We start from the raw sequence: 21,609 nt of genomic DNA on the forward strand, positions 1-21,609 counted from the left end.
TTTGGAAAAAGTTCTCTTTTCATATATTTTTTTCTCTCTTGACAACCCTATATAAACATAACTCTAAGGGCATCATCTATAAATTTTATCTTAATTAAATTCTATATTATATTTAGTAACATTTCCCACCAAATATATTTATATACCAAACTATTTTTAAAAAACATAATTTATTTATAAGAGTATTTTCTATAATTTATAGGATAATTTTAAAAAGGACTTGGCCATAGCACGTAATTAAAAAATGTATATTTTTTAATTACGTGCTATGGCCAAGTCCTTTTTAAAATTATCCTATAAATTATAGAAAATACTTAAAAGTAAAATAACATACAGTATATATGTTTATAAGCATATCTTAGATATTATTTTTAATTAAAGCTTATTTTACATAATTAATCCGTATATCATATTTTTTATAAGGTATTAAAAATTAAAACAGTAAATTGTTATTTTTTATTAATAATCATCAGTATCAAAATATATAAGGTATATTTTTAATCCGGTGTACGTATACGCGTGTTTTTATACAAGTACTCAATAGATAAGGTTCCCCCCGTTTCGCATAGACAGGGTTATATTGTTGACATGATGAAAGTTACATTGTGAAAACAAGACAAAAAGTAACCACGTAACATGTTGATCACCATTCTGCTTATGCTGACTTGGAGCACGATCAGTCATGCATATTCTAAGTGCTCGGGAAACGATTCAATAATGACAATCGTTCCAGCAACACAAATATTAAAAAAATATGGCGAGCAGTTGACAATAGACTGTAGTATTTCGAAAAATTACAACTCATCGCAATTGAGCTTCTTCAAGGAAATGAACCCTGTATTTGGTACTATAATAGATAATTCTATATTACGTCTCGTCGTTGACACACCACCAAAATCTGAAAGAGATATTTATTGCTGCAAGCTCATAATGAAAAAATTCGATCCATGTTGCGTCGATGTTACAATCGGAACGCCTCCAGGAATGGTAGAAAACTTTGACTGCATTTTTTACAACTGGCAGAATCTCACGTGTAGCTGGAAGCCCCGATACAATTACGTAAAAACTAATTATACATTGAGTTCCAAGTCTACATCGGAAGATTTTAAAATTGTGTCTTGTGAAATCTTTAACAATGATGTATTTCAGTGTTTTTGGAATGAAACGACAAAACCCAGTTACATACGGGACAGTAAAACTTATGTATTCAATTTGACTGGTGAAAATTATTTTGGAAAGGTTCAGCAAAATTTCACAATCGACCATTTTTCTAGCTTAAAACTGGCTCCGCCGTACAATTTAACAATAAATGATACATCATTGATACTCAAATGGTCAATCTCGGACAATCTCAGATCTCTCCCGCTTAGAATTTACCATAAAGTTGAATATATATCAGAACATAATAAAAGTTGGACCACTTTGGATTTATTAAAGTTTAAGAAGGAAAATAATACAGTATTCAGTTACAATATGTCGAAGGAATTGATTCATGGCAATTTTAAATACAAAATCAAAATTTTCACAAAGTGCGAAAATGCGGTGGACGAAATGTGGTCTGATTATGGATCAGTCGGATTAACGACTGCGCCCAAACCACCAGTCAAACCTCCGGAAGTTGTCATAGGAGCTTTTGAGACTATCGATAAAAACAATAGTAGGAGATTAACAATATACTTTAAACGTATGGAACCTTGCTATGAAAATGGAGAAAACTTTACGTACAACATAGCCGACGCCGAATCCATACCGAAACCGACAACAGTTTCAAAGATACTTATGTATTTTGAATCGATTCCGATATATAGAGTGAATATTAGTTTAGTATCGCAGAATTCTGTCGGCAAATCGTTACAGTCTTATGTACTAGTTCCAGCACGGAAAAACATTTTACCGACACCTTCGTGGTTTACTAAAACAAAAATAAACAACACATTTAATCTATCATGGGAAAGAGTGAACGTCTCAAATTTGAGTTATACGTTATTTTGGTGTGAATATAGTACAAGCTCAAACAATAAATGCAGTGATATTATAGAACATGACATTATAGATGATATACGAAACATTGTAACTAAAAATGTAACAATAGAGGATCGTAAAACGTACAATTTTGCAATATCAGCCAATAGTGCGGATTCTAGTAGCGGAATGCTTTGGGCTTCTCTCCTTCCTCCGATCATTAAAGGGATCAACAACTTATCTAACGACGGTGTAAATTTATCGTGGGAGTCTGCTCAAGACGTCGTTGAAGAAATATTTTATGAAATAATCCTCAGAACAGAATCAAAGTACAAGATACATAGAGTCAACGGAACTCAAAATTCAACACATATTTCAAAGCTACACAGTTATACTAATTATTCCATTTCTGTCAAAGCTTGCACTTTGGTTTGCTCTCCTCTTTCCAAAACGGTAGAATTGAGAACATCGATCGGCACACCCGGCATCGTGAGCAATCTGAAATCCGTGTTCAACGAACCTAGTCTATTTGAAATATCATGGGGACCTACCGTGTTCCATGGAGAATTACCAAGTCGCTATGAAGCTCAGCTTTTAGAATACAGTGTAAATGACATATGCATCACGCATTCATACAATATTACCGGACAATCGTTTCAACCTCCGTTTACCATATGCAAAAATTCTGAAATCAAAGAGTATTCTTGTAAGGTAAGAGCCGTATATGATTTCGAGAGTGATTATTATGGCATAGTTTTTACTAAGCCTCCGATAAGATTAAACGAATACAGAGTCAGCGAAGGAACTTGGAGTTCGACAGTCAATTATACTTGCAATTACAACAATCGATTATATTCAACGGAACTATATCAAACTATATTTTGGATCATTGTTAGTATATTTATAGTATGCTTGATGAAACATTTGTTTAAGTATTTAATTCAAAAAATTATGATTATGATAGATATAAAACCAATATTGCCACCAGGATTGCAACCAGAAACGTCAAAGAGAGACGAACAGTACTTTCCATGTACTGCAAGAAGGGCCTTAAATTCGGACAATGTAAATCAAAGGTCAAAGAAAACGAAAGCATCTATATCTAAAAAAAATAAACAGAGACCTAATTATAGTATGTTATAATTAGGTTTTATATGGAATTTCTACAAATAACATACAATTTGAAACACAATACGTAAAGACGGGGGAATAAGGAAGAAACGAAGGCATAGTCAAAGGTTGAATTTGAATCGCAAGAATATATGATCATCGGATATGTCGAAAAGACAAGAAGAAAGTTGACGAGTCAATTATTAGATAATAAAAAATATGGGAAAATCATAAATCTAGAAGTAATAATAAATAAACATGTGACGAAACTTAAAGCTGAGAAAGGGTACGTTCCATGGAACTAACGGCAATCGAGAATTCGATCGGACGGTTACTAATACTGAGCTGTTTAATTATAGTCGATTTACAAGTTAGATATTTTAACTTATATTTTATGTATAATTTAATCTTATGAGAGCTTTCATATTTGAGTCGTTTCTTCTAGATGCAATGAGGCAATACAGAAATACTAAAGAAAAATATAAACATATTCTACGTTACTATTCTATAATTTTGTGCTTTTTAGGTTTTATATATGAAGTTGCGAACATCAATATTAATCGCAAGTGTTCCTTCAGAGCGCTTACAATAAATTTTTATTTAAGTTTTAACATATAAATCATTAATTGTTGATTTCATGTTATATTTTAAAAACGCGAATCTTATAAATCTTATAAATTTGCATTAAAATATTTATTAAATAAAAAAAGGGAGATAATGAAATATTATTGTAAAATTGCCTCGATTTAAATATAGGTTTTTGTTATAGAATGATTTGTTTTTTGTAAGAAAATGTAAACATAAAGAAAATTAAGTGTAATTGTATAAAGTTGTATTTAAATAAATAAAATTTATTTTTAAGTAATTTTGTTTAGTCTCGCCGATGTCAAATATATTTCTGTTTAAAAGCAATATGATATACCAAATTGGCACATGAACGGAATTATCCGATAATTTTGTTTTACTCTTAATTATACATATGATGCATGAGCTAGCTAATTTTATATAGAAATCAGAGTCGACATCTTTTCTATCAATATTCATGGAAGTGATGATACTATTTTATGTAAAATGTCATCTTTTCATTTCTGAGATTTGAAACATAGATCGATTGCTAAACATTGTAAAATTTCAATCTTATTAGCCAAGCACACACGTACGGATTTACCCGAGGGACATCCGGCAGATCCGTCCGGGCTTCGCCACACACGCAAAATGTCTGAGCTCGGACAAATTCTTATCGGACATCAGATTTACGCGTTTTCAGGTGATTTTGCATTACAACTAAACAAGCATATTATGAAGCCCTATCCCTACAGTACTAAAAGAATAACTAATGGCGATTGGCGTCAAAACAATAATCAATTACGGTTTACAATTACTTTTAACACACGAATTTAATTTACAATATATGATGTCTCACGGTCTTTGATAAAAAAAATGCAAAAAATACATTTTCAACGATAATAATATTGAGTGACCGATGGGTCATAAAGTAATAAAACCTTATTTAGATCTTTTAGACGATATACCTACCGATGGCGGCAACTTTGGCACAAATTATAAAGGCGAGCTGAAACGGCCCAGGTCATAAATATTTTAATTACCTAGACAATTGACAAGAGCGGAGAGCTGCCTAAAAAACATACATATTTCCATCGATACTGTAAACCACATTAAACTAGCTTTAAAGAATGACCGAAGAAAGATCAATTTTATCGAAGCTGAGATGGCAGATGAGCTCGATTTGGAATATTGTCGAAGAAAATTTAAATTGATACAGTGTTTAAGGTAAATTAAATGACATTTATTAATAATAATAATATATACATACATATATGTAGGTACATACCTTGATATCTTCATACATATTCAATGATAATAACTTTAATTTTAGTGAAATTAAAAGTATATGTAATATTTACGTATCTAGTCGATATTTTTATCATCCAAGTGCATTATAAATCTATATTATTTTTTCTATTGTATAGTGATGTAATAGAAATCTTTTGCTATGGGTCATAAAACAATAAAACTTTATCACCAAAATCTTATAAAGGTCCGGGTCATAAAATCACTTTTACAAACAACAAAGACAAATTTTAACAAAAAAACACTGTAAACCGTCGTTTTCGTGAATGTGATCTCTGCTCAGATCTGCTTGTTCATGTCCGATCCGTTCGTTTTGAGCACGGACAACGGACAGACGGCAGACAGATCCATCTGTGGTTTTTAACACCACACACGGTCGGATTTGTCCACCGGACATCTATTCCGGACGAATCCGGAGGGCAGATCCGCGCGTGTGTGTGGCCAGCTATTGATAAATATGGTATTATATATAAATACAATATAATAAAATAAAGATTATGAAATAGTAAATATTTTTCATTTTTATCACGATAGACATTATTCAAGTTGATTATATGCATGAGTTTCGGCTAGTGAATATATTTATATTTTGGCAGTAAAATCACTTTGATAATATTTAAAACCGGACGTCGACTGAAAAATACAGATTATGCATTATATAAATACCCTTTTATTAATTTAACTAGTTTGAATTAATAAATAAATAAAAACTAGTGTTTTCTTTATGTCATTGTAAAACTTTTATTTTATGAGTAATAAAATATTAATAGGATTTAAATTATTTCCTTCAAGTTATCTATCGTTTTCTTCGAAATGCTTGTAGATAATATATTAATGATGAAAAAACAAACATTTCGTTAGGCGTCATATGATAATATAGAAAACAAAGCAATTAACGTTTATCTATTAAATCTCAATTAATTACAAATCATATACAAAGAAATAATAAGAAAACAAACACATCATTACTTGAATTTGAAAAAAAAATTTAGCCAACAAATACGCTGACTCTGAATATTAAGAAATGTAACTCTTGGCGACTGATTCGTACTTCTCACTACTTACAACAATAATTATATATTGAAAATAAAATAAGGTAATTTTAGTATAATAGAAGTTATGAAACGAAGAATAAACGAAAGTCCGAAAAGAAAAATTGTGACATATAATGATAATCTCGAGCAATTTTAATTTCTTATTATAGTTTAAATCCGGTCAAGGCAGAAGTTGGTAAAACATCAGTCAAATCCGATTGGTCGATTTGATTTCCTTAATGTCGGTCAAATTCTACCGATAGCCAAAGCTATATATATAGAAGATTATTCAAATTACGAATGATCTAAGAAAAAAGTCAAAGAGAAAAGAAGCTAATGATTGTAAAACACAGTGACCAACGGTCGATTGTAACAATGGACAATTTTTTAAAGGTTTCACAGTTTTGTTGCGTTTATGCATTATTTGAAAAGAATGACAGTAGAAATGGAAATAAAATTAGTCAAGGACACATTTACAATATGATGAAAAAAAATTAAGTGATAATTATCTGTAATAAATTTTGTTATTTTAATATTGGTAATTTAAAATTGGCGGAGGGAGTGTCCTCTGAAGCGCTGAAAAACGACGTCGGCGCATAGTCGCCTCGGAGTCCCAGCGGAGGGACGACGTCGTGAAGCGGTCGGAGACGCAGGGACGCGGGGACGCGGAGACGCGGAGAGGGCCGGCGGACGCGGAGGGAGATACGTAAGTTTTCGGAATCGGCGTCCGATTCTCGCAGCCGCCGGCGGCTATCGTTTCCGAGATTCGGTTCGGCACGCACACATGCGCGCACTCTGCGCACACACTTACGCGGAGTGCAGGTTGGCCAACCGCGCCGCACGGCCGTGCGACGTCGAGGACGCGTTTCCGACATTAGCCAGCGGCCCGTCGGTCCGCCGTCCGCCGCCGTCCGCCGCCGTCCGCCATCCGCCGTCCGTCGTCGATCTCCGTCTCTCCGTCTCCCTCGAAAAGCGGTGGCGGCACTCCGTCGCTCGCCGCCGTCGCGACATGTCCGCCCGCGCCCCGCGATGACGGCGCTCTTGGCGCTGACGGCGCTGCTGGCCGTCGCCGGCGGCGCCGAGGCCGCGGACTGCGCCGGCCTGGCCACCCCGGGCCGCACGCTACCCAGCGGCGACGTGAACGTGCTCTACGGCAAGCCCCTCCAGATCGACTGCCACCTGGACCCCAAACACAGGCTGTCCCGCGGCTACGATTCGTCGGCGTTGCGCTTTTTCCGCGACGGCGACCTCGTCGAGCCCGAGTTCGTTACCGTTCTGAACGCGACGGTGCTGAGGCTGCGCATCGAGCGCCCGTCTATATCCGAGTCCGTCTACCAGTGCCAGCTGCAGCGGAACCATCTCGTCTCCGTGTGCATCAACAACGTGATCGTCGGTCTGCCCCCCGAGGAGGTGCGCGACTTCTCGTGCGTCTCCTCCAATTGGGAGAACCTGACGTGCGTCTGGACGGCGCGGCCCCTCTACGCCAAGACCACGTACAAGCTCCGCTACAAGCTGGCCGGTCGCTCCTCCAGGAATTTAGTGTTCAACTGCCCGGCCCTGATCGACGACGGCCGCGGCAACTACAGCTGCTTCTGGGACCTGAAGACCGTCCCGAACTACCGCCAGCCCTACGCCGAATTATTGTTTAACCTTACCGGGCGTAACGCGTTCGGGCTGATGCAGCAGAACTTCACCTTCGATCACTTCGCCAACCTGAAACCGGCGCCGCCTCAGAATCTCACCTGCGTAGACAGAACGTCTCGCAGCGCGATAATCTCGTGGAGCGTGCCCTTCCAGCTGGAGACGCTCCCCGTGGGCCTGCGCTATAGACTTCTGTACATGTCGGAGCGCGACAGAAACTGGACCGAGAGGCGCGTCTCGTTCAACTCGTCCCGTCTCGCCGACCCGGTCCGATACGAGCTCGTCGACCTCCGCTATCCCAACTCATGGTACGACGTCCGCGTCAGCATCGGCACTGAGCGCGCCGCCGAAGACCGATTTTGGTCCAATTACTCCTCGACCACCTTCCGCACCCTGAGCGAGCCGCCGGCTCGACCTCCGACCGTCGACGCCGGCGGCTTCGAGTCCGCTTCGCACCTCGAGCGTCGCGTCCTCTACGTCTACTGGAAGCAGATCGAACCGCACGAAGAGAACGGCGAAAACTTCGGCTACGAAGCGATCGCCACCGTCCGCGGGGGGACCCGCGTCGAGCCCGACTTCAAAAACAAAGTGTACGCCCTCTTTGAGAACGCGCCTCTGGGAGAAGTGCGCGTCGACTTGACGTCCGTCAACGCGGCGGGCCGCTCGTCGACATCCCGGCTGACGATCCCCGCATTCGACGAGACGCCACCCGAGCCGCAGTCCTTCACCAAGATCGCGTTCGACGACGGCGCCTACGAGCTCTCGTGGCGCGGGGTCGACCGTTCCGACGTCGACAGCTACACCATCTTCTGGTGCGACAGCTCCAAAGACCGCCCGTTTCAATGCGACGGCAGGATGGACTGGATCAGAGTGCCGGCGGGGATCAACGTCAAGAACGTGACCATGGCCAGCGACCGCATCTACCAGTTCGCCATCTCGGCCAACGCCCGCGACTCGAGCAGCGGAATGGTCTGGGCGTCCTGCACCGTCATCCCGGGCCGGGTCGTCGACAAGATGAGGAGCGTGTGGATAAATCGAGTCGGCGACACGTACGTGGAGATCGGCTGGAAGCTCGACTGCTCCGACAGAGTCGGCGTCATCACCGGCTATCGGATATCCTACTGTCCGATCGTGTCGCCGCACAACCGCACCTGCAAGGGCGCGCCCATGAACAAGACGATAGACCTCGACGGATCTCAGATTCACAGCAACGTGACGGGCCTCAGGCCGTACACCACCTACGCCATCAGCGTCTCCGTTCTCACCAGGCACGGAGAGGGCAACCCCAGCGATCCCCTGTACAACACCACCAGCGAGGGACCGCCGACTCCCCCTCTGAACCTGCGCGTCGACAAAATAAAGAACGACAGCGTCGTCGTCTCGTGGGACCCGCCTCTCTCCGCCAACGGCGTTCTCAAATTCTACGAAATCAGATATAACGACGGTGAAGAAGTCCACAGAGTGGAGGCCGACAAGAACGAACGGTCCAAGACTCTGGTCGATCTGCGCAGCTACGCCAACTACACGGTCAACGTGACGGCCTGTACCATCGTCTGTTCGTCTCCGTCCGACGTTGTGTCCCTCGGGACCGCCGTCGGTTTTCCGGGGCCCGTCGAAGCGCCGAGCGTCGTCCAGACCAACTCCTCCCGCGCGGTGACGCTCTCCTGGAAGGTTCCCGCTCGTCCCGGAGGCACCGTGGACCGATACGAGATAAGAGTCGTCGAAGCGATGAACAACTACAACACGGTGCGTTCTTATGACACCGCCGAGACCGAGTTCGCGATCCCGCTGGCCGCCTGCGAAGATCCGGAGGTCATGATATACTACTACTACGTGAGGGCGATCAACTTGGATCGCTCGCCGGACCACGGGGCGGTAGTCTTCGGAAGCGGGGGATCGGCGCTTGCAGATAGCCGCGAGGAGACCCCAGACGTCGCTCAGTACGAAGGACCGTGGAGTCAGGAAGCGCATCATTTCTGCTTCGCGAACCAGGGCCGCGGTTCCGTCTGGATAGTGCTGGGCGGTATCGCGGCGGTCGCCGCTTTCGTCGCGTTGGTCTGCGCTTTCAGATGGGTCTACGCGAGGTTCCAGTTCATGAGAAACATCAAGCCGTCCATGCCTCCAGGGCTCGAGACGCGCGTGGAAGAGCTCGGCTCGCACGCGAGCAAATGGATCGATCCCGGAAAGCGCGCCGAGGACCTCGACGAGTCCCGCGCGCCGCCATCGTCCGACGCCGAATCTCTTCTGTCGTCAAAGAAGCCCTTCGCGAGCTCGCTGCGAGGGGTCTGCCAGAGGAGCGACTGCAGCGTCAACACGGACAGCACGGCTCTGTCGCTGACGTCCTCCAATCGCGCGTCCGATGACTCCAAGAACGCGAACGCCGCCGGATCGGAGTCCTTCTCTCTGGACTCCTCCGCGAGGCCGAGGGGCGGCGATCGCGGATCGAGGCCCTCCTCGGCGGCCTCCACGGAACGCTGGAACCTCTCGGAGAAGATCGACGCGACTCCCGAGAGCGGACCTGGAGCCGCCCCGTATTCGGCGATCGGAGCGTGGCCCGACGACGACGACTACGAAATCTCGCGCGAGCCCGCCGCTCCTTCCGCGGGAAGGGGCTACGTCGCCGTCGGGAACATCCCCAACTTTGCGATCGGATCGCCGGCCGCTCCCCTGATCGACATAGCGCCCGAAAAGAAGTCTCTCGATCCGCCCCCTTATCTCTTCGACGGTTCGGGCCGGTTCGTCCGGCCTGCGGAGAAACCGAAGGCAAACGGGGGATACGTGAGCGTGAACGACCCGCGCGTCACCGGACGAAGGCCCGTCGCGAACGGCGTCGACGGCGACGACGGTTCGTCGGCGTCGAGCTACTCCGACGACGCCGATCTTTTCCCCTCCTCGGAAATCGGCTTCGTTCCGGAGACTTCGGACCGTGCGAAGCGAGGGGACACTGCGACGACGAACGGAACGGACGCCTCGCACCCCCGGAAGGCTCCCGGGATCGTCCCCAAGAGACCCGACGGTCTCTGCTTGGACGCGTCCGCCGAGAACGGGACCGCGCCTCGAGCGGCTCTGTCCCCCGAGGCCTACTGCCGGTTCGGACCCAACACTAACGTGCCGCACAGTTTCGAATTCGACCGCGCCGACGCGGACGGCGACTACTCCGCCAAAGACTTGGACCCCGAGATGTTGTTCTTCGAAGAGCCTCCTCGCAGCGACCGTTTAATACAGTCTCACTACGTGCCGTTCAAACATTAACGTCGAAAATATAATAAGACTGGTCGAGCTTTACTTGTGATCGTCATTTAAGAGATAAAATCGTCCTATGTAATTTTAACGCTCGCCGAACCGACGCCGAGGTCTCGGCGAGCGTATATATTTTATTGTAATTTGTACATATAGTCCGGCGCTAGTGTAAATATAATTTTACCTATGTTAAATGTTAAAATAAGATCAATTTGTAATAGATGCCGTAATAAAATTCGAAAAAATCGTCTAGACTCTCTCAGCGTGTGAGGTAAATGAAAATTTAAACGAAAATCGCTTGATTAAAACTAAACGCGTTATTTTGTTCTTCCTTTCAGAGTGCTCGTTCGGAGCGTCGTATTCGTCGACCATGGATTCTCTCTGCCGAATTCCCTTGCTCGCTCGAGATCTGAGACGCGAGGAATGCGTCGTTCGAATCGCCGATTCGCTGCAGCTATTCGCCGACGCCGTCGACGACGTGTTCTTCCGCATAAACGAGCGCATCGATCGAAACGCATCCGAGACTCGATCCGTAGCTGAGAGAGTGTCGGCGTGCAGAGCCAGAGTCGAAGAGTTGACCGACACCAACAAAGCCATCCGAATATTTTCCGAAGCCAAATATCCAGCGATGGACTGCTTCGCCGATTATGTGACGGTCTTCGAGAAAAACGAGAGCGATTCCCTTTCGACGAGGACGGAAACCGAGATATTCGGCAAGCCGGCCGTTTCCGTCGACCGACTCCAAGACAAGCTGGAATTTTATCACGTTCGAACGACTGCTCCCAATTTGTACCGCTGGTTGATAGAGAACGTACCGAAATCCGGATTGGGCGATGTTCCTGATCGCGTCGAATACGTAACGTCTCTTTTGCAGTTTAACACCGAACGATTTGTATACGGACGCGATTCTATAAAATATGACAATCGAGACGGCGCCGTGCAACTATCGTCGCACATGGATAAAAAGCCAGCGTTGGAAGAAGCTCCGTTCTCTATCGTCAACAAAGATCAGGCAGCTAAAAAGGCTACCGATTCTTATCTGTATTCTCCGGGAACGGGAGAGGTAATCATATTTATTCCCATAGATTTTCGTAATGTTTTAGGTTTTGATACATATTATAATTTAGGCTCCGGAGATGGACATGCCTTTGGATCTTCCGCATTTATCCGGCGTCGCTGAAGACATGCAGTTCTCATCGGAGACCGGCCCGACTATCGCCCCGTCTGCGTCTTTCTTATTCGCCACCGACGAACGCGAGGACGCCGTCGAAGTCGTCGCTCCCCCCGCTCCGGCTGTCGAAATCGAAAAACCGATCGTTCGCAACGAAGAGATCGCGACGGAGCCGCCCAAATCGGCGGCGCCTCTGCCGCCTCCGTTGCCTCCGCCTATCGCGCCGTTACTAGATATGACTCCCGAGACGCCCGAGAGGGATTCTTCGGAGCCGGACTCCTCGTTCATAGTTCGAACGTAAGTATCTTTTCTATGAGACAACTACTAGGTACGAATTGAGAATTCTCGAATTTTAATATTCAACAATTCGTTCTGAAGATTCTGTAATCTTTCTATAGAATTAATATTAGATTCTTCGAATTCGGCCTGAAAACGTTTCTTCGTATTTGCGAATTTATATATATCCGATTTATCTCATGAGACAATTAATTTAACTTCGCTTCGATAGAAGCGGTCCAAGTAAACATTCGAAAGATAAACCACCGAGACCTTCGGCAAATCCGGACGACCGCGCGAGCTTAATGGAAGCCATCAGAAATGCAGGCGGATCGAGCAAAGCCAGATTGAGGTCCACGATCGCGACTGACGCGGAACAGGTAAAGTTTTGTCTTTAGACTGATTGAAATATTTTCTAGTGTTTTAATTTTTATTCTTTTCGATAGAAAAATACGAGCGGTAGCAGCGGCGGTGACTTGATGGCGGATCTGCACGCCAAGCTTTCGATGCGTCGCAAAGGCATATCCGGCGATCGCGTTAAGACCGCTGACGGTTCAATCCTCGGCGTCATATCGGCGATGATTCCGCCGCCGGCGACGACGAACGCTGAAGCCTCTTCGGCCGAAGACGATTGGGATTGATTCGACCTCGACGATTATGTTTCTTGCCATTAATATTGTATATTATATCGTTGCGAATTTAAAAATCAGTCGTGTCAATTAAACTTTTTTTTATTGCACAATCATATAGAATTTTAAGATCACACAAGTGCTGTATTGATATTTGTATTTTCGTAATATTTTTATAAGCACCGAAGTTAAGCGTGCACCGTACTATCCACTGCATACGTTGTCGATGAATCGAGTTAGACTGACTGCAATTTTCTTTTAATGAACGATCTTTGGATTTTTAGTTAAATGAATTTAGATAGCAATTTAGGTGAGGATCTGGGACGTTTGCGGACTCACCGTCGGTCCGCTGAACCGACGAGATTATCCCCGTCGAAGAGCTTCGATCGCCGTCCTGTCGTTTCGGCGGACCGATGGCATGCAATCGGTATCATTGCATTTATTATTTATTGAAAAAAATCATTGTTCCTCGTTTTACTTAATAAGTTTTTTTTTTGTTGCTTATGCAATCAAATAATGTACAAAAATGCTTTTATTACTATTTTTAACGAACAAACTGTCATTTTTGTACGTTATATATATATATATTCATTTTATTTCATTGTAAATATTTTTTGTATACATTCTTACGAAATTTTATTTTTAAATTCGAACTTTAAGCTTAGGTTAAATATCAACATGCGATCAAATTTTTATTGTGCATTGACAACGGCCTCCGAGTGGGTCTGCACGTAAACAGTTCATGAGCGTCTGGTTTTTCTTTATTGACTGTTCTCTTTTTAATTATCAGTTTTGCCATATTTTATCATTTTACATTAACGAATAGGACTAGTCAGACAATGGATACATGACTAAAGTTTAAGTAGTGAAATTAATAAAAAGATATCAGAGGCCTTATACTACCTGTATACTTTTAAGGAATTGATTCGGTGATGTTTCGTCGGGTGCTGAGAGAGTTGTGTTTCCTTTTTTATAAATATGTACGTGCATATACCTGAGTATATGCACTCAATATTAATATTATGTATAAATTTTTATAAGAGTTAACATTTAAGTCTTTGAGTTTTGTATAAAAAAAATATACTCATTATTTCTTATAAATTTATTGATTGCTAATAAAAGTTTATTCTAAACGCTTTTTTTTCATTTTCGTTTCGTAATTGTTTATTTTAACGCAGTAGTTTATTTTCAGCGTGTGAGCGCATTCCCAGTATTTTCCCAAACATCAATTATCGCCGAGCGCCTTTTATATAACTGCCTGGAAATCGGTGACGATCGCGTTTCCAGGTAAAGCTAGTTCGGTATGCGAGTTTCGCGGAATTTATAGTGACGTCACGTCGGACACGTGACGCCCATAACAGATGTTGACACATTTGGTCGAAGCGCCGCACTTCTTGACCGTCGATTGTTTACGAAAACGAATTTTGTTTTTATAAACAATCAACATATAATAGTTTGATATCGTCTTGTTATGGATCACAAATATTTCAAGAATGGTAATTTACGTTTGTAGTTAAACAAATCTTATGAAAAAGTTATTCGTGGCGAGAGTATTGAGTTTAAAATATCTATTATCTATAACAAATACCTTAATAAATTTATAACGAACGATGTCATTAAAATATTCAAGTCGTAACTCATATATTATGAAATACCATACAATAAGCACATAAATCTAAATGGAGTAATGTATTTGATTTATTGTTATAGCTACGAGCAAAAAATATTATATTTTAAATATATACAATCCCAATTTTTTTTTAATTATTCAATTTTAATGTTTTTATTTTTACAATATACAAAAAAGTTTGCTTATATTTATTATTCTAAAACACTATAATCCAGTACTATCATTTTAACATTCTTATAAATGATTGTTCTAGTACTAAATAAATATTTATTATTATAAATCTGAATGATTCATGCTTTGTTTTTGCAACCCTGTGAATATTTTTTTCTGATTGTCATCCCTAAAAAACTGCAGAATTTATTATTTTCTATGAATATCAAATTAAATAAAATAATCTTTCTATTAATCAGTCTTCTAAACTTCACACTATTTTAAAAAATTGTTTATATATATTCAAGACAGGTACTTGAAGTAAGGCTTATCTGAAAAACTTGTTCTTATCTCTAACTGGTGTGTTAGTTATACGATTAGATTTCACAATTGTCTTGAGCAAATAAATAAATTTCATTTAAAACTGCAAAATATATATTTTAGGGACGGTGATGATGGCGGGTGGCAATTAGACACAGATTGCGCCGCTGCAGTAGTATATTTATTGACGGTTACAGTGCTTACATTACAAAATGGGACGGACGCGCGACGGCACGCGTCCGAACCTTTACAAGCTTGCCGGTAGAGAGAGCGAAAACCGTCACGGCCGATGCTACTCCAGCGCCGACCAGTTTCGGCTTTAACAAATCTAAATTCGGCTTCCAGAATATTAGAAAAAATTAGAATAATATATATTATCGTGGCCAATATAGATTTGTTATGGGCAAAACTGGTCGGCGCTGAAGTAGCATTGTTGTGATGGTTTTCTCTCTCTACCGGCAAGCTTGTTAATGCTTCCTCCACACTCTCTGGAAGTAGGTCATGGTTGGGCAAGGACGGAAAATATAATGGGTTAATTCGGGGCTACTTCGGTCGAGCTCGGGTCTGCCCGCTCTAATGTCTCGGCGACCTCGACCGTATTCGGTAGACCTTTGGTTCGGTAACTTCCAGAGAGTGTAGAGGAAGCATACGGGTTCGGACGCGTGCCATCGCGCGTCCGCCCCATTTTGTAATGTAATCAAACCGTAATCATCAAATAAATATTACTGCAGCGGCTCAATCTGTGTCTCATTGCCACCCGTCACCATCACCGTACCTAAAATATTATTAGAATTCTACTTTTAAAATTACAAATAAAGTTAGTCGAATAACAGCAGGGACGTCATTTGGGAAGGGCATGTAAGGGGGGGGGGAGAATACAAAAAAAGACCACTAACTGGTCAACTATTGCCCTCTTCCCTGGAAAATGGTGAAATGATATCGCTGAATAACAGTTTAGTTTAGTTGATAATACATATCAATATTAATTAGAATGATTTAAATAATAAATTAAATAAGTGCTAAATAGGAATATCGTATGCTTGTTAACGCTAAACTAGACAATGAATAATGCAATTAACATTATATTGCCACAGCATATGAATAATTTTATAAGAATAATTTATTTTAAAGTCATGTTAATCGAGAACTGAGATTAAAATTTAAAATAATATATCTGATATTTATTTTACAGAAATAATCACAAACCTAATTGGTTTAAATATTTATTACATTAAAATTAAAATGAATTAATACATTCACCAGTTTAAATTTTTTCTTTGTTAAACTCGTGAGGTAAAAGCGAACACTCTTACTTTTACTATTTTTGTACTTTTTAAATACTTTTAAATAATCAGGGCTAATATAAATTTAATTTTCCTATAAAAAATAGTCTTTAGTTCTAATTATAAAATAATATTCGAGCATAATGTATAAATAATTTGACATTTGAATCGTTGGCAACACTGAGCCGGCAATGACAGTTGTAGTGTAATCTTACGGCCGTGGATGGGGAGGCGACGCGAAACGCCCCTCGCGACTGGCCTATGCACTGCTGATGCTCTTTGTCAGCTCAAAAATGACATCACCGAACAATTGCACAACTTTAACCAGACCAACAAACCTAGGTTTATTTTTTGTGTCATTTTATTGTTTTCTATTTACACATTACATTACTGATAAGCTTATGGAGAAAATATACTCATCATAAACGAATAACCACCCATATTTAAACTACCTTTTGATTCACTTGTATCGAATCAAGATAAATAGAGATATTTATAAATAACACAGGGGCCTGGATTTGATGTCGCAATTCAACATGTTTATGCAAATAATATATTTTAACCACACTAACTTATCCAAGCCACCTTATATAACAATATAATAATAATGTGCATAAATTTCACGCTCTTCATTTATTTCAGACACTGGTTTATGGATTCGACTCGACCGTCGAACCAAAAAGCGCTAGTGACATGGCCTACAATTTGCGTTTCGTTTTTGTACGGATGCATGCTTTATTTTACATATGAAGTATCAGACTCGAAACAAGTAGATTATTTCCTAATAGTTGAAGCAGTGATACTTTGGCTTTTTACGTTTTTTAACGTCTACTTAGTTTACAACGAAAACAAATTGACAATTGGAGAAATACCGAGACGGATATATCACTCTTTAGGTAAGATGGTTATGAATTAATTATTTATATGTTTATCTAACTAAAATCACGTTTCAGATGAACTCAACAAAGTAATTCAAGAATGCAATTGGACGGAGAGAAACTATCCTCATTTGTGTGCCCCGTTTTCACCGTGTGTTACTCTTCAATGGACTTATCGAGATGGTATTTGAACATCATCGGCTTGGAATAAAAATGTCACAAAATATAACATTATTTCAGCAAATTAAACATTAAATGCGTAATAATAAAATATTCACATCTAAACCAAGATACATAGTACCTAATTGGCAGGAATCTTGAATCATTAAATTCTGACTTCAAATATGAATATCTTTTGAATTCTATTCTACATAATTTGGCAGAAAAGTACTCTTATTAGTTTAAATGATTTTTTCTTGCATTTTAAACCAAATTAGGTTATCGTGGGAAACCTTGTCATAAGCTTGTTCAAAATCTATAAAGATAGCAGTGGCGGCCCGTTCATATGGGCTGCAGGCCTCTCAATATAAAGTGAATATTTTCGTTGCATTATTATCATTCTTAAATTTTTATTTTTATTTAATTCCTATATTCGTATTACACAGATGTACAATGTAATACATACTTCGATTGTTGTATGTATTAATGACGTCGTCTGTTGCCTAAGTGTCGAGGCAAAGAACTGCGGCAATATATCTGGCTCGCTCAAAATCATGCTCTTCATCGGTTCGGGCAAGCGGATTTTGCAGCTCAAGAATTCGTCAACGCTCTTCTTTATAAAGAGGCAAAGAAAGTTTTCGTTTTATTTTTTTGTCTCGCTTAGACACACATTATTTATATTTGTTTCTCTATCGGAAGGGCGAAGAATATTGTAGCCCAAAAAGTCATTCATTGCCTTTTAATGTTTTCTTAGTATAGGTGAAATAAAATCTATGTGTTGGTTACCTTACATATGCATGATTTATTTGTTTGCTTTCGGTCACCTGTATGTACAAAGATTCTCTGCAACCCGATGATTTATCAGTACTTTCATGGTGAAGCACAGTCGTAATCCACTTGCAATGACTTACTTCTAAGAAATATGCTATTTTCGCTTGGATTTTCAGTCGCCGATTTGAGCTGCGGAGTAGTTCTGCCCAGACTGCGTTATCGTGCTGTAATGTCGTTCACGTACTGAAATAAATATTTCTAGGTTTCCTTTTCTCTAAATGGGTATTTCAATTTCATTTATTATTTACACATATAATATAGTATATTCGTTAAATTTTTATTTTTTTATTTTCGTTTTTCTCAGTAGAAACGAATAAAGTGAAGAATTCGGTTAATATTTTTTTCATGTCCGGAACAACTAGAAGAACTTATAATTAAAACTTTGGGACGTCTTACACTTGATTTGATAATTTCTCAGACTGTATAATGTAAAACGCAGTCTTACGAAAATTTACAACCAGTATGACTGGCCAAATCCTTGTGTGTGTTTTTAGTAAGAAAATTAACGGCACAATACAATGTTAGTGAAGTTTCCATAAATGGATTGATAATACATATTATGTTCTCTTAAACAGTAGGTATAAAACTATTTTACGGAAAAATAACAGGATGTTTTTAAAAATTTTCATATTTGCCTGGATATTTTGTCTGTTACATCCAAAGTCCGTTTTATCGAGGTTTTACTATATTTTAAATTGTTTATTTATGTATGTAACATAATAAATTTACACCTTCGATATTATTTTAATTGTGATTTTTCAATACATGCTTAATATTTTAATTTTCATTGCTGCAGCCACTCCACTACGATTTCTAACGAGTCGCCATTGAAAAATAATATTTAATTGAACTCCCATAACAATGGATTTAGTAACCATCATCGAGAAGGATAGAATATGGATGTCCCTATTGATGTTGTTAAAGAACCAACCCATAATTATAAAAAAAACATTGTGTATTAAATATTTAAAAAAAGTGTACACGGGTGCTCTTATGGCATTGAAGTGGTTAAATAAATCAATCTAATTAAGCATTTTACCACTAGTACTCAACTTTTAATTTCACGAAAATCATCAAAATATTGATCATTCATTAAATATTAAAAATTACTATTTTGAGTTATGACAGTCTTCTTCCAAGCTGACAATATATATATTTATTTATATTAAACCATTTATAAAGTAAGAATTTTAAATATAATATAATATATATTTTTACAGGAAAAATCATAAATTTACCATGGGCGTTACTTGTAAAAGGTGATACTGTTGTAATGAGACCTGGCCAGGAAGCACCAGGAAATTGTCAAGCGATTGATGATGCTTCCATGAAATTATCTCCTCAACAAATATTTCAACCAAATTCTGTCGTAAGAACTTTTAATGAAAATATTAGTTTTTGTTTATTTTTTATTTATTGTACACGTATATGAAGATATTTACAAAGTTATTAGGTACAATATAAATCGCATAGTACTAATTAAAATCTTTATTCCATTTTAGGGTAAAGAAAATGACTTTACAACACCGAGAGCTTTACACCCTCATAAAAATAAACTGTTCAAATTATTGGAAACGCCTTATGTAATAAATTTACAATTGGCTTTGGAGCAAGCTTTGAATCGACCAGTCACTGTACATAATAAACAAAGACATCTTGTAATATTTATTATATTTTATTATTTTTAACATCTCTACATATTCTTATTATTACTTAATAATCATTTCAGCTTATAATTAAATGTATCGAAACAATAATACTCCCAGCTACCATTGTAATAATCTTGATCGCCAGCTTTATACGATATTTATATTTATCGGATTACGTCGGTATGGCTCATTGGACGACAATATTCCTGCTTCAAGTCATAGCAACTACAGTACCACTATTGCCGACAATGTTTCCCTTTATTTGGACTGCTTTGAATATATATGGAATTGCAAAGTATGGCTTTTTATTAATATGTTGAGTATTGAGTTATTGCGTGCTTTACATTTTTAAAAATACGTATAAAGTTTATTATAAGTGAGCAGTATTTAATTTCAGCTATAACTGCCACTCCTCTTTCTCTCTGTTGTATAAGACAAAACATACATATTACATTATTAGAATTTTAGCATAAAAAAACAATAACTCAATTCGATATTTATGTTTTAATATTATTCGTTTATTCAATGTTTTGCACAGATTCAAGCACATTCTTCAGTCTTCCATTAACTATGAAAAGAAAAAGATCCAATCGGGTTCTCAAGAAATCAAAACTGCGCCGGTACAGACGTCAACAGATTTGAACTTATCTTTAGACGAAAAAACGACTTGGACGATATTTTTCAATATATTGATCGGACGTGAGAATTTTGTATCGAGGTCGGCCAACATCGTTCAAGTCTTAGGCTCAGTTACGGTAAGATTAATCCAAATGATAATAAAAGAATTTCAACTTAAAAGTTTCATTCATGTATTTTCAGGCTCTTTGCTGCGTCGATAAAAAAGGAATACTCTCATGGCCCAATCCCACTGCCGAAAAAGTTTTCTTTTTGAGAAACTCCAATGAAGTCTCCAGATCGACCAGCAAGTCCAGTTTTATGGAGTCGACAAGCGGTCTGAGCAACGGCAACGCACAAGAGAATCAAAACGACGGTTCAAACAAACAAAACAGCTCGTTGAACGCGACACCTTGTCTAAACGCTGTCACGGTAGCTGAAGTATTGGATTTAACTCACGATCAGAATATACCGTTTGGATTAGAATTTGACGATCACTCATGGAAGAAGTATATATCCAATCTGAAACCTTTGGGCTTGTCAATCCTTCTCAACACTTGCAACATGAATACTCAAGAGCACTATTCTCATTTTTGTTCTCACCTCACATGTGAAGCGACTCAAAGGTTTGTTGCATGTTTAACCCATATTTATATATGAGCTAGCGATCCGTACTCAGCGTTACCGAGGATTAAGATTTAACACAAAGTTTGAGAAAGTCATTCTTGTTCTTTAAAAAGTACAAACAAATCTAATTCTACTCAAAGTCAAATACATTAATTAAAACAAAATAGGTTTATACATGAGAAAAGTGAGATGATAGTGATTATAATATTATCTGGTTCCTAAAGTGCAACTGTGTAAATTTTGGATCTTTATATATAGAGTGGTAGATAGTGCATATAATTTGATCAACTATACAAAATGTTATTTAGAACAGTTAATGGGTGTTGGATTGCGTAGAGAATATAAATATAGACGTACATTCAATTTTTATATTTAGTGAAGATGTAGTTCCAGTCACAAACAGAAGATGCTTGTGCGAATTAGCTAAACAGATCGGTTTTGCAGAGGACGCCAAAAATTTATACTCATTACAGAGTAATCTAGCTACGTATAGACATTTGGTAATTATTTTTTAGATGTTTGTCTTATTGA

The 21,609-nt window shown here is 39.6% G+C and overlaps 4 protein-coding genes across 15 annotated transcripts in view; all 4 read left to right on the plus strand.

Annotated features, from left to right (window-relative positions):
- Window positions 1–32: 32 nt before the first annotated feature.
- On the plus strand, window positions 33–3,149 carry LOC148232102 (cytokine receptor-like). Its single transcript, XM_088191237.1, has one exon. The coding sequence runs from the start codon at window positions 637–639 to the stop codon at window positions 3,103–3,105; it is 2,469 nt and encodes an 822-aa protein (XP_088047363.1). The 5' UTR covers window positions 33–636; the 3' UTR covers window positions 3,106–3,149.
- Window positions 3,150–6,576: 3,427 nt separating this feature from the next.
- Window positions 6,577–14,068, plus strand: wash (WASH complex subunit washout). 2 transcript variants are annotated; one of them, XM_088191238.1, is made up of 5 exons: window positions 6,577–6,684; window positions 11,198–11,922; window positions 11,987–12,327; window positions 12,539–12,686; window positions 12,753–14,068. In XM_088191238.1, exons 2-5 carry the CDS (start codon window positions 11,230–11,232, stop codon window positions 12,945–12,947), a joined length of 1,377 nt encoding a protein of 458 aa, XP_088047364.1. In that variant the 5' UTR covers window positions 6,577–6,684; window positions 11,198–11,229; the 3' UTR covers window positions 12,948–14,068. The 2 variants fall into 2 exon arrangements, with proteins under 2 accessions (XP_088047364.1, XP_088047365.1); XM_088191239.1 differs by having other exon boundaries at window positions 12,542–12,686.
- Window positions 6,792–11,094, plus strand: LOC148232104 (cytokine receptor-like). The gene has a single exon (XM_088191236.1). The coding sequence runs from the start codon at window positions 7,008–7,010 to the stop codon at window positions 10,869–10,871; it is 3,864 nt and encodes a 1,287-aa protein (XP_088047362.1). The 5' UTR covers window positions 6,792–7,007; the 3' UTR covers window positions 10,872–11,094.
- A 2,444-nt stretch (window positions 14,069–16,512) lies between the features above and the next one.
- The window catches only part of l(2)k05819 (transmembrane protein 94-like protein l(2)k05819), a 605,947-nt gene continuing 600,850 nt past the window's right edge, over window positions 16,513–21,609 (plus strand). For 3 of the 11 annotated variants that reach the window (XR_015810879.1, XM_088193765.1, XM_088193767.1), the window contains exons 1-9: window positions 16,513–16,661; window positions 16,962–17,215; window positions 17,273–17,380; window positions 19,408–19,556; window positions 19,690–19,845; window positions 19,917–20,131; window positions 20,375–20,591; window positions 20,656–21,077; window positions 21,455–21,578. Coding sequence is in view for 10 of the 11 variants with exons in the window: in XM_088193765.1 (XP_088049891.1) it covers window positions 16,543–16,661; window positions 16,962–17,215; window positions 17,273–17,380; window positions 19,408–19,556; window positions 19,690–19,845; window positions 19,917–20,131; window positions 20,375–20,591; window positions 20,656–21,077; window positions 21,455–21,578 (1,764 nt within the window). In the remaining variant the exon portion in view is untranslated. Of the gene's footprint in view, window positions 16,662–16,961; window positions 17,216–17,272; window positions 17,381–18,325; window positions 18,410–18,491; window positions 18,762–19,407; window positions 19,557–19,689; window positions 19,846–19,916; window positions 20,132–20,374; window positions 20,592–20,655; window positions 21,078–21,454; window positions 21,579–21,609 lie in introns of those variants that run through there. The other 8 variants (XM_088193770.1, XM_088193773.1, XM_088193771.1 and 5 more) reach the window with 4 other exon arrangements.

The sequence above is a fragment of the Plectrocnemia conspersa genome, unplaced genomic scaffold (genome assembly GCF_051122295.1).
Source record: "Plectrocnemia conspersa isolate PC_06_02 unplaced genomic scaffold, ASM5112229v1 ptg000009l, whole genome shotgun sequence".
Lineage (NCBI taxonomy): Eukaryota > Metazoa > Arthropoda > Insecta > Trichoptera > Polycentropodidae > Plectrocnemia > Plectrocnemia conspersa.